Source organism: Thamnophis sirtalis, unplaced genomic scaffold (genome assembly GCF_051295495.1).
Source record: "Thamnophis sirtalis isolate CommonGarterSnake01/CBP01778 unplaced genomic scaffold, rThaSir2_p1.2 scaffold_9, whole genome shotgun sequence".
NCBI lineage: Eukaryota > Metazoa > Chordata > Lepidosauria > Squamata > Natricidae > Thamnophis > Thamnophis sirtalis.
The window spans coordinates 30,255,306-30,271,719 of NW_028261389.1; the positions used below are offsets into that span (position 1 = coordinate 30,255,306).

The 16,414-nt window shown below is 40.4% G+C and overlaps 1 protein-coding gene and 1 long non-coding RNA gene across 3 annotated transcripts in view; one reads left to right on the forward strand and one right to left on the reverse strand.

Annotated features, from left to right (window-relative positions):
- The window catches only part of PDGFB (platelet derived growth factor subunit B), a 38,880-nt gene extending 33,521 nt beyond the window's left edge, over positions 1-5,359 (reverse strand). Inside the window, exon 1 of the mRNA XM_014060905.2 lies at positions 4,403-5,359. Coding sequence (XP_013916380.1) covers positions 4,403-4,492 — 90 coding nt within the window. The 5' untranslated portion in view covers positions 4,493-5,359. The remainder of the gene's footprint in view (positions 1-4,402) is intronic.
- LOC106544590 (uncharacterized) lies at positions 1,967-13,522 on the forward strand. 2 transcript variants are annotated; one of them, XR_001313243.2, is made up of 4 exons: positions 1,967-2,437; positions 8,379-8,531; positions 11,684-12,086; positions 12,979-13,522. It is a non-coding gene; the product is annotated as an uncharacterized LOC106544590 (long non-coding RNA). The 2 variants fall into 2 exon arrangements; XR_015697720.1 differs by lacking the exon at positions 8,379-8,531 and having other exon boundaries at positions 1,972-2,437.
- The last annotated feature ends 2,892 nt before the right edge of the window (positions 13,523-16,414 follow it).

A 16,414-nucleotide genomic window follows, 5' to 3' on the forward strand; every position in this document is an offset into this window, starting at 1 on the left:
TAGTTTTTATTCTTCAGAGCACATACAATCAAATCATAGTTTACTGTATATACTCGAGTATAAGCCTAGTTTTTCAGCCCACTTTTTGGCCGAAATGGAGGAGAAAAAGGGGCGGGGCCATGCCGCTGGGTGACACTCGTGAATGGCCCAGTGCCCCTGTGAGTTTCCCCTCCCTCTGTGTCAGTTTGCCGCGCAGCGCGCACCGCACCATCCCCCCTCCTCACGTTCTAATGTAATGCAGGGCTGTCTTACGATTCCCCTTCCTCCCCCTCCTGCCGCTCTGCAACAACGTCCCACCTCCTCCTTGTTATGGCAAGCAGCCACATAGCGATGTCCCACCTCCTCTGGTACAGTGATCCAATGATAGGAATCACTGTGCCGTGTGTCATAGGAGGCGGGACATCGCTCCCGCGGCTGCACGGGACATCATCATCACAGCGGGACATCAGCATCATGAGGTGAGTGAAGTATTTCATTGAATACACCGCTAGTTTACTGTTTTTCTTTGAAATAAATATTCAAAAACATTATTGGTATCTATTTTTATTTTTGAAATTTACCGGTAGCTGCTGCATTTCCCACCCTAGGCTTATACTCGAGTCAATAACTTTTCCAGTTTTTTGTGGTAAAATTAGGTGCCTCGGCTTATATTCGGGTCGGCCTATACTCGAGTATATCTTTAAGAGAAAAGGTTCAATTTATACGAATATACCCTTTATAAATTTATGCTGTTTTGCATCTTATTCATGCCTTTAAACAAAGTGTTAACTACTCTTAACTATTGCAACTATGTTTGAAAAAGAGAAAACAAGGTAAATTACAACACTTTTAACCCTTGGGAATAGGGCCGCATACAAGTTTAATAAAAGTTAACAGTATTCATAAATCTACCTTCTCTCTATAGCAAGGTTCCAAATGGAATATTAAAAAGGTCACAGCCTACTGTACTTTTTTTTTAAAAAAGGCACAACATGTAATAAAACATATGATGGCTACATAGGCAGCAGCTGTATCATTGCATTACAACCTAGAATGCATGTATTTAGAAGTATTTAGAAGTGATGCAACACTAAAGTTACATATGAATAGTTCTGAAGCATATTGTAAGTCCTTGAAGAGAATTTATCAATAAGCTAGCCTTTTTCTTACCAATCCTGCTCACAAACCAATTTTTTTTTTTGCTAATTACTGGAACTGATGGAAGGAAAAGCATGATCGGCAATAAAGTGGGCCTACTCAACCACAGCGGCAATGGATACGACCTTGGAAAACTTGGAAAGCCAAGATAGAGAGATGTCATGGGGAAAGCCTATCTATCTGGTGAGATTCCACATCAAAATAATTTTAGGGTGTCAAAGTGATGCCCTGCTGGCCAGATGCATCACACACAGGCCACACCCACCTCAGGGGAAAACGTCATGAAACGTCATGTGACAGCAACGTGACACGGTGAATTTGACACCCATGAACTAGATGATACAGAATACACCACAGTCAAGACAGGGCGAGAAGGTCCTTGTCTGAAGGCCAGACAAGGGATAATGGATGGAAACTAAACAAGGAGAGATTCAACCTGGAAATAAGGAGAAATTTTCTAACAGTGAGAGCAATCAACCAATAGAACAGCTAAGCTTGCCTTCAGAAGTTGTGGGAGCTTCATCACTGGAAGCTTTCAAGAAGAGACCGGACTGCCATCTGTCAGAAATGGTGTAGGTTCTCCTGCTTGGGCAGGCGGTTGGACTAGATGACCGACAAGGTCCCTTCCAACTCAAGGTCATTTACCGCACAGCAAGGCTCTGGGAATTTTTACTGGGGCCTCAAAAGCCCGCTCCACTACTGGCCTTTACATATTGTTAGTAACGCACTACTGTAATTTACATTTTTTTAATAGGTCACCATTCAACTTGCCACTCCCTGCAAAGAGAGGCGCAGCCGCTACGCTACTGTATTGCTGGATACTTAAAACCTCAGGTTTTATCACCGCAGCAGACATTTGTGCCAGTACCAACGGGGAACCTCTAAGGCGACCAAGAGAACTGCAGCAAGGACAACGGCATTGGGGAGGTGCCACCCACACAGGTTTACTGCCACTGGAGGCCGAGAGGGCTGCCCACTCCGAGAAAATATCTCCCCTTCCCACCGCCCCCAAGGCTGTTTCGGTTTAGCTCGTGAGAAGAAGCGAAGAGGGGCCCGGCACCGCCCGCGAGCAGCGAGAGGAGGGCCCAAGGTGCGCCCGTCCCCCCGTCCCTCCCCTCCGGCTGGGTAAAGCCCGGGCGGGTCCGGTGGTTTTCGTTGCTACGACCACCTCCAGCGGGATTCAGCGGAGGCCGTCGAGGAGCGCGTGACGCACCTCCTTCCCCCCTCTCTCTCTCTCCTTCCTTCCCTCCCTCCCTCCGCTCTCTTCTCCCGGAGAACAAAAGAAGAATTCTTTGCACAGGTTTGTGGGCACACAAGTAACCTGAGGTTTGGCAGCCTCCCAGATATTCTCTTGCTCAGGAAACTGCATACCGATTTTTTTAAAGTCTCTAAAACAAATCATCTGGTAGGGAAGCCTCTGTCGCTCTAGGAAAGGTGGGGGGGGGGGGAAGGTGAGCCGCAGCGATCCACGGAGGAGAATCCCCCGCGGCCTGGGTTCTCTTATACAGCATTTCATTAATTTCTGGGCCAGTCTTAGTAATAGGTACAAATTAAAGGCAAACGCGAAGTTTTTTGTTGGCTTCCTTCCACCTGCTTTATTTGGCAAAAAAGGGGTGTGACCTTATACAGCTTTATTTGAGCCTCTTGTTATTCTGATATTGCAAGAGTGCTCTTTCTCCGAAAATGGAGGCAGTTTCCATTCTTTAAATAATCCTATTGTGCAGTCTCTCCCTTAAACTAGACATTTCCACTTCTGTGTGTTCACAACCCCCTTTCGATTATTACTCTGCCCATACCTGTGTGCGTACATTCTAGGCACACAGGCATGGCTTTTTGGCAGGATAATGGTAATCTCCTTGCCATTTTTGGATTTGTGAAGGCAGCACACCTACTCGGCATTAAGGAACTGGAGCCTGCCTCTTAAATTGATATTTCGTTCAAAGCAGTTGGCTATACCTTTTTTTTTCAAGAAGAGAGCCAAAGAGTACCAAAAAATCCCCAATGCCCACATATAAAAGAATGTTATATAGGACCGAAAGTAATGCATATAGAAATTCCAGGGACTTTTCCCTTGAAATCAAAGGGAAATCCTGCAACTCTGGCCCTTTAAGAACTCCTCCCTACCCAATCTTCACATTCTCTGTCTTTCCTCTTGGGCATTTGTTTGGAACCGTGGCAGCTCCAACTTGGAACAGCTGGAAGACTACATCCCCAGCTAAGTATCCCCCAGTTGGAATTCAGCTGCCAGCCAATACTCTGGCTTCTCCAACTCCTTTTAGTTTGACCCTCCCACTGTAGGAGTGTGAGAGAGAAACCTTTGCTTGTTTCATTCAGACCAGTTCCCTTGGGCATCATAAGAAATATGCCAGGCTCCCTCCATTAACTAACAGAGACTCTCCCTCTACCACCCTCTGTATGGCAGCTACCTGGGCTGAATTCCCAAGTAGAGTTCTCCAATTTCATCAGTGCCTTATGTTAGGGATCTTCCAAGATAATCTGGTATTGTACACAATGCTCTTTACCTTTCAAAAGCATAACAAACCATAAGCATTAGATATCAGTGTAGCCGGAATATACTGAAAATGAGAATGCAAGTACAACTTTTTTCCTTCAGTATTTGAGAAATAAAAATCACTGGTTACAAGTGTATCACAGATGGACAAACGAGTGTCATAGCATCAACATTATGTTCTCATGTAATATGATATTGATAGCATAACTTGAAATCTTGCACACAAAAAAAGGTTTTCTAGTTGCGACAAACAGGCTGTAAGTGCATTTTTTCCATGTTAGGAGAAAATGAAAAGGCCACATGGACTGTATTTACCCAGACTGGACAACCATAAACAAGGCACTTCCAGGAGCAGCTGTTTGACAATTATTATGATTAAAGTCCAATTGTATTAGCACTTTCTGGGGAGTAAATCACATTTAATTTCCTGGGAATTCCAAGTAAACATGCATAAGATTGTATTGTTTTTCTAAATATTGGAATCAGTAACCCCACCCCCCCACCCCAGAGAATATTTTTTTCAGGATTTTTTTTTCCAAAAAAGGAGACCAAGATGTCAGTTTAATTTATTAGGTCAACATTAATTTCTGCACTCTATAAGGGAAAAAGTGGGGATATCCTGTGCAAACTCTTTCACTCTGACCTCTTGCTGGTAATAACTTACTTGTGTTTCCTACCCTTTGCATATACTTTTATCAGTTTGATGTTTACCAGGAAGTTTTTGTTACAATTTTTTTAAAGACAAGTACTTACCTCACTGCTGATGAGTGGCAGGTAACAGAGAGACACGAAAAGCAGTCCAAAATTCATGCCGACTCCAATCCCCAAAAGTTCCAGACACATTGAAGGAGAGTCTTTTTTTAAAAAAAATAATAAAGAATTAAGATTTCCCCAGTTCAGGCAGTCTTGAGAATGAGGATCTGCCCTTACTGTAATTGACTGTTTATCAAGTGTAGAGTTCTTCACTGCCTCATTTCAGTCCCAGTAAACTTTCTCCAAATATATATATATATATACTCTTGGGGGGAAATTAACAGTTCCAGAGCAGAGGGACTTGATTGCTAGTCTGCCTTCTCTGTAGAGAAGAAAAAGGTATTTGTAAAAAAAAAAAATTTAGTCATGTCCCCATCAAAATCTTAGCCATCCAAAATCAGTCTCTTCCATCTACATACCCCTAGTAGTGCAGTGCAAGGTCGGTTTCCCTAGATTTGGCAGTTCACATGAAATCAGGTCCTCTTAAAAGATATTAAAAAAAGTCTGCTGGCAAAAGCAAAATGATTTAGACTGTTTCTTCAAAGCATTAAACTTCAACCATTGAAAACCATACAGGGAGAATGAAGATCTTCAAGTCTCTCATTTTTTCTGATTTGACTTACACTAGCCCTTTGCTTGGAATCATTTGGCTGAGCTTCCCCCGCCAGCCGTCTTTCCAAAGAGCAGTGGTAGCCTTGGTTGAGGAAGAGTTTTGAGGCTTCAGTTGTTATGTTTGCAGACAGGTGAGCAAATGGTTCTTGCTGCAGCAAATGTGTGTGTAAAGTCTTGCAAAACCTCCTAGAATTGCTGCAGTTGCTCTCGCTGATCCTTGCACTCTGTTGCAGCAAGGAAGCAAAAGGTCCGCTCTCTGGTGGAAGCAGACACAGCACCAAGGAGAGAGCAAGTTTGGGTCTCAATTTTAGTCTGCAAGAAAATAAGGTGCTAGTATTACAGTTCCTTCTTTTAAAGGAGACGAGGGGGAGGGAGAGGAGAGGGGGAGGAGACAGGGCTGCCAGGAACTCCTCTCTTGGCTATGAATCAAAGAGGGGAAAAAGAGAATTTAGTCTCAGTAGAATTTTTCAAAATCTTTAGCTAACAAGCACCGTGCGAATGGAGAAACACCTCTGCTTTCTGAAGACAGAACCTGGGAGATTCTGTTCCTTCAGGGCAAAGTGAAAAGGGGGAGGATAGTTCTCAGGCTAGCATTGCTGTGTTGTATTTTTGGCTCCTAATATTCTCTGTTGAAGCCTAGGTACTTGGCGACAAGATTAATACATGTTCTTCTAGCTCTGCTACTTCAGTGAATCTAAAAAGAACGAGCTTGAATATCTTTGATGTGCCTGCAGAAGCAGCTAAAAGAAAGCCAAAAAGATATACATGATATTAACAAAAGAATCCACCAAAGTTGGCACATGTCATTGCCTTCAGTGCTGGAAGGCAATTTGTTGTTATAGTAATAATTTCCAGAATGTAATAAACATCCAAGCTTCGGAAAATTGGAGACATTTACTGAGGGAAGTTGGGGTAATTAGTTGTTAAATGAAAACAAAACAAGAGTCAACATTTTCTATTAAAATAAAAAAATAGTCCATCGTGGTTATGGAAACTACATTTGATGTTATTTCTTTTCTACTCACTTTCCAAATCCCTGCTCAAGAGGATTAATTCAGTTTACACACGTTAAGCCCTAATAGGGGTTTATTTTGGCTTACGATACTATATATTATGAGAATCCAGACAGTAGCTATCCATTTGCAAACCAAAGTGATTCATTATGTTATGGGAAAGGAGCCAATGGTGGTTTACTTAAACCACAGATTAAACCACTATATGTGAACTTGGTCATAAAAAGCCATTGTAGACGCTGTTCTTATAACGTAATGCTGGTCATGATCTGTGCATCTAAATTTCCTCTGGTAAATTGCTAAGATCCTTTTCTGCTGTGTCTAGTTATGTGATATTCCCCAAGAATAATTTGTTACACTGCAAGTAAATACATTGAATAAATAAATCCAATGCCTTTTTGCAAAATTGAGGCTTTCCTTGATCTATGATCTAACTTAGTATTGTTTGCTGCAACAGCTGCTGCTCATGCAGAACTCTCTAAGTGCATCTGTTCAGACTCTTTAAACTCAGAGTTTCCAGGGTGGGGGATTCCACATACAACATATCTCTATCTATCTATCTATCTATCTATCTATCTATCTCTCTCTCTCTCTCTCTCTCTCTCTCTCTCTCTCTCTCTCTCTCTCTCTCTCTCTCTCTCTCTCTCTCTCTCTCTCTCCCCCTCCCTCCCTCCCTCCCTCCCTCCCTCTCCCTCCCTCATCTATCTATCTATCTATCTATCTATCTATCTATCTATCTATCTATCTATCTATCTATCTATCTATCTATCTATCTATCTAATCTGCTGTACTGTTGGTCTCTGGCCATTCTGCCTGTGAGATCCAAGGTGCTGCTACTCATTATTTTATTATTTTTCTGGCAGTTTCATGATGTTTCAGGGCAAGTGATTTCAGAGCAGCCTACTCCCCAACCCCAACCCCCTGCATGGTATTTGTAAGACCAGACATATGCACATAAATTTTATATTATAAAGCTTCTCAGCATTGGAATGAGGCATGAAGTCTCTGCTGTAAAAGATTGATTAGATGCAGAAACCAGGCAGCATTTCTGCCAACCACTTTGTTGCTCTTTAAATGGAACCATTTTTACCCTGTCATTCCTTTTTTCAGCAGATGTCATCCTAAATGTTTTCTCATCAATATGTCTGGATCTGAGTGCAAGCGAGCACATTCCAGTAGTGCTGCCTTCTCCCTCCTGTGAAAAGATGTAGCTACCTACATCTCCTTCCACTGGATGGTAAAAGGGCCAGGCCACCCATTAGCAGTGAGACATCCTGAGGACAATCAGCTTAGAGATGTAGTTCTACGGCATCCAGCAGGCTCACTGAGAGGGTTTTATCTATGATAAAGACAAACTGCATAAGAGCAACACAGAGAAAGTAGAATGATTTTGATGGTAGTCTGAAGAATCCATCTATTAATCAATGGCTCTCAGGATTATGATCCTACACTATGGATGCTCCTAAAGATTTACAGGAAAGGGTCAAGGATGAAACAGCTGGAAGCAAATGGATTATTTAGTGCTTATTTGATGTGGGGCAATATTTAGTCTAGATGTTCCTCTTCAGTTGTGCCTTAAATAGAACTATAGGGATTGTGTAGATTCATAACAGCTCAATAAACCAATTCCTATTTATCCAATTGATACAGTTCAGACATTATATATATATATATAAAAGCCAAAAGCATTCACTCATCTCAAAATCTCCACAACTGTAAAGCCTACAAATTTGAAATTTGGCACGTATGTTCCTCTTGGCTTCTGGGTGCTTGCTAAGAAAGGATTTTTCGAAGTGACCATCAGGCCATTAGTATTTCTTATACAGTATTAACATACTCTGATGTTAAGTAGTTGGACATTCTATTCCCCCTCCCCACCTGAAAAGAACTTTGTTCCAACTGCCAGTTGCCTTATTCTATTCCCCCTCCCCACCTAAAAAGAATTCTGTTCCAACTGCCAGTTACCTTACATTAACACGCTTTGATGCTATAAGCCCGATCACATTGTTTCGTAGCAAAGCACGGATAGCCAGCTAGTATATAATAAGTGGCACAAGCCAAACCACATTCTGCTTCTCCATCAGCTCTTGTAAGATCATAGAATATGCTCTAATGTCAATTTATATCTTGGGATTTAGACATTCTTTACAAGGCAGAAACTAACGTGGCAGAGAACAAAGCCAAGTGAATGGAGAACCTACAGCTGTGGCAGGAGTTCAGTTGTCAACATCAGTTGCCCATTTTGTTAAGGCTTTGGGATTGTCCTGTTATCTGTGTAAAACACCAGGATATTTTGTTTGTGCATTAAAGTTTTTCTTAAATGCTATTTATCTGAACCATTCATTCTTTAGCAGGCTGTATTGTGACTTCACATAACAACTAGAGTTGCCCAGGATTCAGGGATTTGCATGATTGTACTTGTCATAACCGGGTGTATAGCTGCTTCATAGAACCTCTGATTGTGGAATGGAGCTCAGAAGGAAAACTCTGCAGTAACATAAGAGGTTGGTTTTGCACTGTAAATGAACACATTCATGGCTTGCTTAATTATAGTTTGATGAATAAATCAAAATGTGCTGAGCTCAGTCTGCCCTCCACACCCCAACTCTTCAGCTGCAAAGTAGCTTGACTCCCAGAATTTCCCATTAGCAATGTTTGTTGGGAATACTAAAAGTTGTAATCTGACTAGGTTTGGGAAACATTTCTAGTATTTTGACCTTGAGAAAATTATGTTGCCTTCAATTTGCATTTTAGTACAGTGAGAAAGCTCCAGCTGGTCCTCACAATGATTGCTATTTAAAGTATGTAAGCGATACAATTGGCACGTTTAGTTCCATGCAGTTTTGCAGTGAGTTGTAGAAGAGGACCTTGGGTCATTTAATTTCTCACTACTTTGCCCCAGCTGCAGTGGTTAAATTTTATGTACTTTTAATAGGCATTTAGGATGAAGAGATGACTAGCTTTCCAAGCATTGGAATATCCCCTAGAGGTTACAGTGGAAGGGATTCCCTCCCACCCACCCCCTCCAGAAGGAAAGAGCAGCTGGTTTATTGCCCACAAATATTGGATATTTCACAGTACCAGAGAGAACATAGCCCTTCACAGAAAAAAAAGTTTCCTTGACCTTGCTTGAATATATGTTTAGCTTGAATTATTGATGTATTCCCATGTTTATTTCCTAAGCTGTGGGCATCTTCTGATCAGCAATGCTAGCATCGCAACTTCCAGAAGTCCCTAAAACCTAATTCTAAACAACAACAAAAAACAAAACTTTTTAAAAATGTTTCCTTACATTGCATTCCCACTGAACATAGTAGGAGTAAATTACTTTTAAATTCAACTTTATAGGACCACACTGTTAAGCATCTAGACATATTTCTCTAATCTTCATAAGTCTATGCCACCAAGATCAGATGAAAAACTATTTTTTCATGGTGTGAACTTCATAATCCCTTTTAAGTACATCAAAGTGAGAATGTGCAGAGTCTAGGGTCAATATAGTAGGAAGAGTGATATTTGTGGCATGAAAATCCCAAGTTTTGTTCTTTGGCGCACTGTCTTCTCCATATCCGGCTAAATTACATGACATCTAATATAGGGGAAAAGGTTATTTATTTACACTTGGATGATGTGTGACAGAATTTTTAGAATCATAGCTTTAAAGACAAGCTAAATCTTAGCAATTCAGACAGTGAGGAAGAGGATGTTTAGAAAAAGACCTAACAGTTCTGGATGGGTCTTGAGGTAAATACAATTCAAAGAGCTAAAGCTTTCTGTGGCTATTTATTTATGTATTATTTATTTAATGTGTGCAGAATATAAAAGTGGATATTTATTGAACATGAGAATAAAATACATCATCTTTACCTGTAGGAAGATAGATGCTAAAAATCAGTTGTTCATGAAGAGTATATTATAGCTTCTCCAAAGCAAACTTCTCAAATCTGGCAGGTTTTAGATTTGGGGTGGGGGTGGGGTGAAATTTTACAGCAAATGTGTCAACGTCTTTTGGCCTAAAGTCCTCACATGGCCAGGAGGTTAGCCAAAGACAAAGATATGGACAGAGTTAGGGTAAAAATAAATTTAAAAATAAAAATAAGTTTAAAAAAATAAAAAATATATAATTTGATTGTCAATCAAGTTTATAATTTTGATTACTCCTATATACTTTTTTCTTCTTGCCTCACATGAAAATAGAATTTTATGGGGAGCTCTAGAAACTGCATGTACCCACTATATGTAGAAGTTATAGTAAGACATAGAGTTTCTCAGGATCAATATGTTGGTTATGTGGTGGAGCTGTGGTGGTGCAGTGGTTCGAATACAGTGTTGCAGGCTAACTCTGACCACTAACTGGCTCAAGATTGACTCAGCTTTCCATCCTTCTGAGGTCGGTAAAATGAGAACCTAGATTGCTGGGGGCAATATGCTGACATTTGTAAACTACTCAGAGAGTGCTGTAAAGCACTATGGAGTGATATTTAAGTCAAAGTGCTATTGCTATTGCTATGTCAACAGCCATTGGTCGCTAACCTCTAAGACTGAGAAACTCAAGACAGAATGTCTATTAATCTGTGGAACAGGCAGGGTAATGAAGTGCAAAAATGAAACAACTCCAGGTATAAGAAAGTCTCAACTTTATGTTGACAGAGTGTGTTATAACTTAACGATTAAGCTTTATAAACAATATAAATTCTTACGTCGTCTGACATGACAACTATTTGGATAGCTTCTGCCAAGTTTAAGCCAGAGTCTGACATCACATGTGTTTCTGAGACCCAGACGTTTGTCGTTAGCTACAGTGATGACAAAATGTGTGTCAGGACATCACAATATAAGCTCTGCTCTTTCATACTTGTGAGTTTGCATGCACCTCTGTAGAAGGCACAATTTCTGACACAACATAAGTGTTGTCAGTTGGCACCTACTTGTACCCCCACTACAGCCGTCCGTGCTGACACATTATGTTGTGAAACCTCTTCTAGAGTATCATAGTTATAGCCATTGTGAAAGAAGATGATAGAATCTCTTGCAATTGAAGTCCAGGTACATGAAAATGCATTTTTTTCAATCCAATATTGTGGTGGTTCTGGTTGCTACAACTAATAACCAACCCACCCACCTCCAGTGCTTCTAGATAAGGTAGGTGATGGTGATTAAGATAGTGGTCACATTAATACTCTTGAGCAATCTATTCCAACCTGGTATCTTCCAAATGCCTTAGATTATCTCTTTCATAATCTTCATTTAGCACAACCTATAGCTGGTGATGAAGAGATATATAGATCAGAAGCGCTGGAGGACAATGGGCTGGGGGGAAATGAGCTCCTGCTTAGAAAACAGCATTTTAAAGAAGTGTGGAATATTGGCATATTGGATTAGGAGATTAAAATACCTTGGCACTGAGTAATCTGTTCTTGTGCTGAAATCTAAAACTTGGAAAAATGAAGGAAGGCTTTGGGATCCAAAATCTTTCCAGATGTTAGAGGAGATTGTGGCATTTGGAGCAATGTGCCATAGCACGGCAGCATGGCAGAATCTGTCGTTCAGAGTTTCTGCTTCTATGTCATTCATCTGACATGAAGAAATAGATTTAGCAGAGAAATAAATTGACTTGCACAAACCTAAAACTTGTACCTTTAATTCTACTTTACAGGTTCAACAGGATATCTAGATTGGTGTTAAAAAATTCTTCCTTAATATAATGACAGTCATTTTTGCCTGTCCAGCAACAGAAAACATCACAAGGATCAGACACCAAAAGTATCTCAAACCCACTTTGAGTAATTTGAGAACCAGTGACCCATATGAACTAAAGCAATTGGAAAACCAATTCCAATTTCTCAGAATGGATTTGGAATTGCAGAAGGGGAAAAATATTTTAAAGTGGAAGTGGAGAGAGAGGAGGACAGAATTGGAGTATGAGGAACAATTTCAAAGTTTGGAATTGGAGAGAATGATGGAATGATGCTTATCAGTTAAGTAAACAGAGGAACACCAATCCAACATTTCCCACTGCTGCTCCTACGGAAAACTGGCAAGTTTCCAAGGTGAAATTAGTTAAGTGAACCTTACTACTGTGAACCTTACCAGAATTTGAGGATGAAGTTTTATCCACGAGAAAGAGGGATGTCCCTTATGTAACTACTGTATGTGGGCATCATATCTTTTCCCTAGTACATTTTGGAGGTGGTGTGAGGGCCAATGGAATATATTTATAAATAAATTATAAATAAATAAATTATAAATCCATTATAAATAAACTACAAACAAACAAACAAACAATTTAGTTTTCTCCTCTTGAGAATGTAGAGGATACAGTCAGTGGCAGTTCCATCACCACCTCCCCTTTCCAGAGTTACTGAAGGATGAGTTTTCACATAATAGTTTTGTGGATGTAGAAGGAAAACACAATGCCTATCAAAAGTGAGGAGAGAAGAAAGCAAGACAGTTTTCCTCAAATGTGTCTTCTGCTCTCATGTCTCCCTGTTTTCATCAACAAAGAATTAACAGCTTTCCCCTTAGAAAGTTACACATGGTTCTACTTTCATTTTTCTCTTTTGAGCTTCAGGACAGAATTGAACTCTTCAACCATGAAGAGCATTTGCTCAAACAATTTTCTATCACTGCTAGTTATTTCCTGTTTTGATGGAATGAAAAAAATACCCTATTTTCCTTTTTTTATTTTTCCGAAGAGCCAAATAACACTGGAAAAGAATATCTCCCACCTGTTCTCCTTTCCATATTAATCCGAATATAACAATAATTTGTTATTTGTGTGTGTGTGTGTTAATTTCTGAGGTACATCACATGCTGTTTCTTTGGGATCCTAGCATATTAATCATCTTGATTTGGTTGGTGGGGGGGAGTATTTAACTTCCCTTGTTCCAGTCTGCATCCCTCTCCAGTCCTACTCATTCTACCCCCATTCTTTGTATTTGTATTCTGTAGAAGCAGCTGAAGAAAGGAAGCCTGCTGTACAAGAGTAAAAATAGATCCGGCAGTTACTCAGCTCCTGAGAACATCATGGTATGACTCATGAGGTAGAATAAAGAGATGTGAAAATCAAAAGCTGTTGCATTCCCCCCCAAGCATTACACACATATCCCCCCTCGCTTTTCCTCCTACCTGGAGAGGTTTGTGGCACCTAAAGTCTAAAAAAAACCCAAAGGAAAATAAATTGTTGAAGTTCCAGGTAAAAGCAACTGGGTTGGAAACCCCTAAAATCTATCCATCGCCAGGCCTGGAAGCCATCTTTTGCGTTGGGCCTTTAGGCCTGCCACATTTATTGCTGTGGGAAACTGGGAGGGGGGATTATATGGAGTGGGGTAGATGTAGTCAAAATAACATTCCTTTCTCAACGAGTCAAGGACATCTTGCCCTGCACCTGGAGTGATGTGACTGGGAGGCATCTGCAGTTGGGACGGTGCTTGATTAGATCATGTGATGGACATATGGGTGCTGGGCAGGGACTTGAACTTTCGTTAGGGTGGGGAAAAACCTGGAAACTTTCAGATTTGGGTTTTCCCAGATGTGCCAATATGACATAGCTAATAAAATGGAACTTTGAGGAATCTCTAGCCTCAGAGTCTTCTTTCATTGGGGGTGTTCCTTGGAACCCTGACATCTATATTTCTATACTCCGCTTTCCTGCAAATTCCATTGTGTCTTGGAAGAGACCATGCATGAGAGGATCCATTTATTTTTGTTACAGGGTCCTTTGAAATTAAACCAGTGGTTGTTAGGATGGGGACTTACTGGGTCCACTTACTTGTCCCTGCATACTTTGTCTTGGAAATGTAGACGACGTTAGGCCTTACTTCCAATCCATGGAGGTTTTATGCCTTTGTTTGTCAAACTCAGCAACTTTAAGATGGGTAGATTCCCAGAATTCTCCTGCCAGCATGCCAAATTTGAAAAACACTGCCTTACACTGTTTCGTTGTATATTTCAGAGGACTGAAGCAGTACTTCAAGTAGAAACGTCCTTTTATATTCACACAAAACTGCTGCACTCTGGACCACAATTATAGTACCTCTTAAAAATAAGTAACTATTTTTTTATAACTAACATGAAAATAAGTTTGCAAACTTGCAGGACATATTTTACCATCTCAAAGTCATATGTACCTGGAGAGCTTCATACTATTATGAATGTAGCCTTCCTAATGTGGTGCCCTCTCTGTGAACTGAATACAGTTCCTATAACAGGCAAATTGGTGCATGGGTCTCCTCCTTTTCCCCCTCCCTGAATTGTTTTCTTTTGGTATGGGTACTGATTAAAGGTCTGAACCTTTAGATTATTCTATAAGCCATAACTTGTCTAATGATAATGTATTGAATGAAACTAGGATTTGTAGTCACAATTCCTGTTTTACAAACTTCATCATCATCATATACCTATTTTGTATAGTCATATAGTATTTTCTATATGGCAGATGCCTCTGTGAGCCTAACTATTATTATATGGTGGTTACATTTTTTAATCTTCTTCCAGAGGTCTTGTAGTTTGCAACCCATACATATAAGGATTACACAGTTGTCATGTTTCTAGTTTTTGCATTTTCTTTTCTTTCTTGACTTCAGAAATCCACCTTATTTTTTTGAAACACTTTTAGAAACTTGAAGATTTGAAACCTCTTTCATAAACTTATCTCAACTTCCCTTAATAATGACATTTGTATTAATTAGGAATTTGGATTTTTTCCCTGTATGGCTAATAGAGGTAAATTCTGCTTTTTCTACAATGTGGTTGTCAGAAATCTTGTCTCCCATACATTCAGCCCTTAATCTTCCTTGTGAGAAGTGAAGTAGCCTTTTGGAGATATAGTCACCTTTCAATAAAGTTCATCATTCCAGAGTCACTTTCACACCATCCTCAATTACACAAATGAAATACCTCTGCGGACAGTAACAATACTGAACTTTGTAAATCCAGTGAGGATTCCATCTATCCCTCCCTATACATTCTGTGTACATTCTGTTGATCCTTTCTATTTTCCAAGTGATCTAATTATCACTTAACATCTTTTTCTTTGGTGAGTCTGGCACTATTTTTTGTAGCTGAAGAAACGGGATCCAATTTATTCCTCTGATATTACAGCTAAAATGTAAACTGGTAAAGAAACAACTTTTCTACCTTCCGCTCCACCCCAATCCCTTTTTAGCCATTTCGAGAAGAAGAACAATAGCTCAACGCATTCAGCACTTCCAAGTGGATCATCTGCTCAAACAAACTGTCCCAAATGCACATCCATCCCATTGGAGTGGGCTAGCATGTCTTACCTCTCCCTCCCTGGCTCCCTGAGCCCAGACAAAGTGGCATCTCTGCAAACAAAGACTTTCAATAGCTCTCCTGCCCTCTGCCCTCTCCCAAACAATGCAAGTTACAGAATATTGTCCACCGCTGAGTAAAAAGTCCTAAATATAGAACCTCTGATGTATTCTTGGTTTCCTGCCTGTCGGGCGTCCATCTCCCCACCCCACCCCTTGCAATTGGCTATACTGTCCCTAATCTCACACACTCACAACTAACACAAAGGGAGTGAGATCACCAAGACCACCACCTCTCCACCTTAGAGACATTGGGGATTTCCAAAGTTTTGCACTTGCTTTTAAGCCAGAACTGGAGTGGGAATAAATGTCACCAGGCACAAGTGCTGCATGCAAGGCAAGCTCTCTCTCTTTCAAACAGGGAGCCTTTCACTCCTCTTCCTCTGCACCCGTGTTTAATTCTGGACCACCCACATAGTCCTGCCACTGCACGTGGCCTTGAAAGTCCATGCTGGATCTGTCCCCATTCTGTCAAGCTTCCCCCCCCCCTTTCCTGTTATTGTACTCAAGTTAACATTGACAAATCTGTCATACCAATTTGAACTTTCCCCTGTACCACAGTGGGGCATGCAGGTAATAATGTCAAGGAATAATCATTTCGCCCATAGCTCTAATCCCTAAAGCCACTACATACAGGCAAAAGTAAGCCCCTATATCTGGATCACACACCACACTAAGCCAGAAAGTGTTTTGTTTAGTTTTTAGAGAGTATACATGAGTCCAACCATTGACTTGATGCTCAGGCATGTGCCAACTGTCATTCGTTCAACAAATTGTTGTTATGAAAAAAAATGACATTGTTAAAAGTGAAAACTCAATTTATGAGTATAATTTCTTATTTACTTGGCAGTAGGCTGAGTTCCTCAAGATGTCTCTGTAGAGAGATTAGAAGATAACCAGCTAATGGATATTAATCTTTAGTTTGGAATAGCAGAAAATATTCCCTAAAGAGTCTGAAAAATTCATCATACGTTGAAAAACCCAAATAGAAGGGATTCCACTTTTGTCGTTTCTCTGTCCCTACTCCCAAAGTTTTTGTTAGGTAACTTTATTTA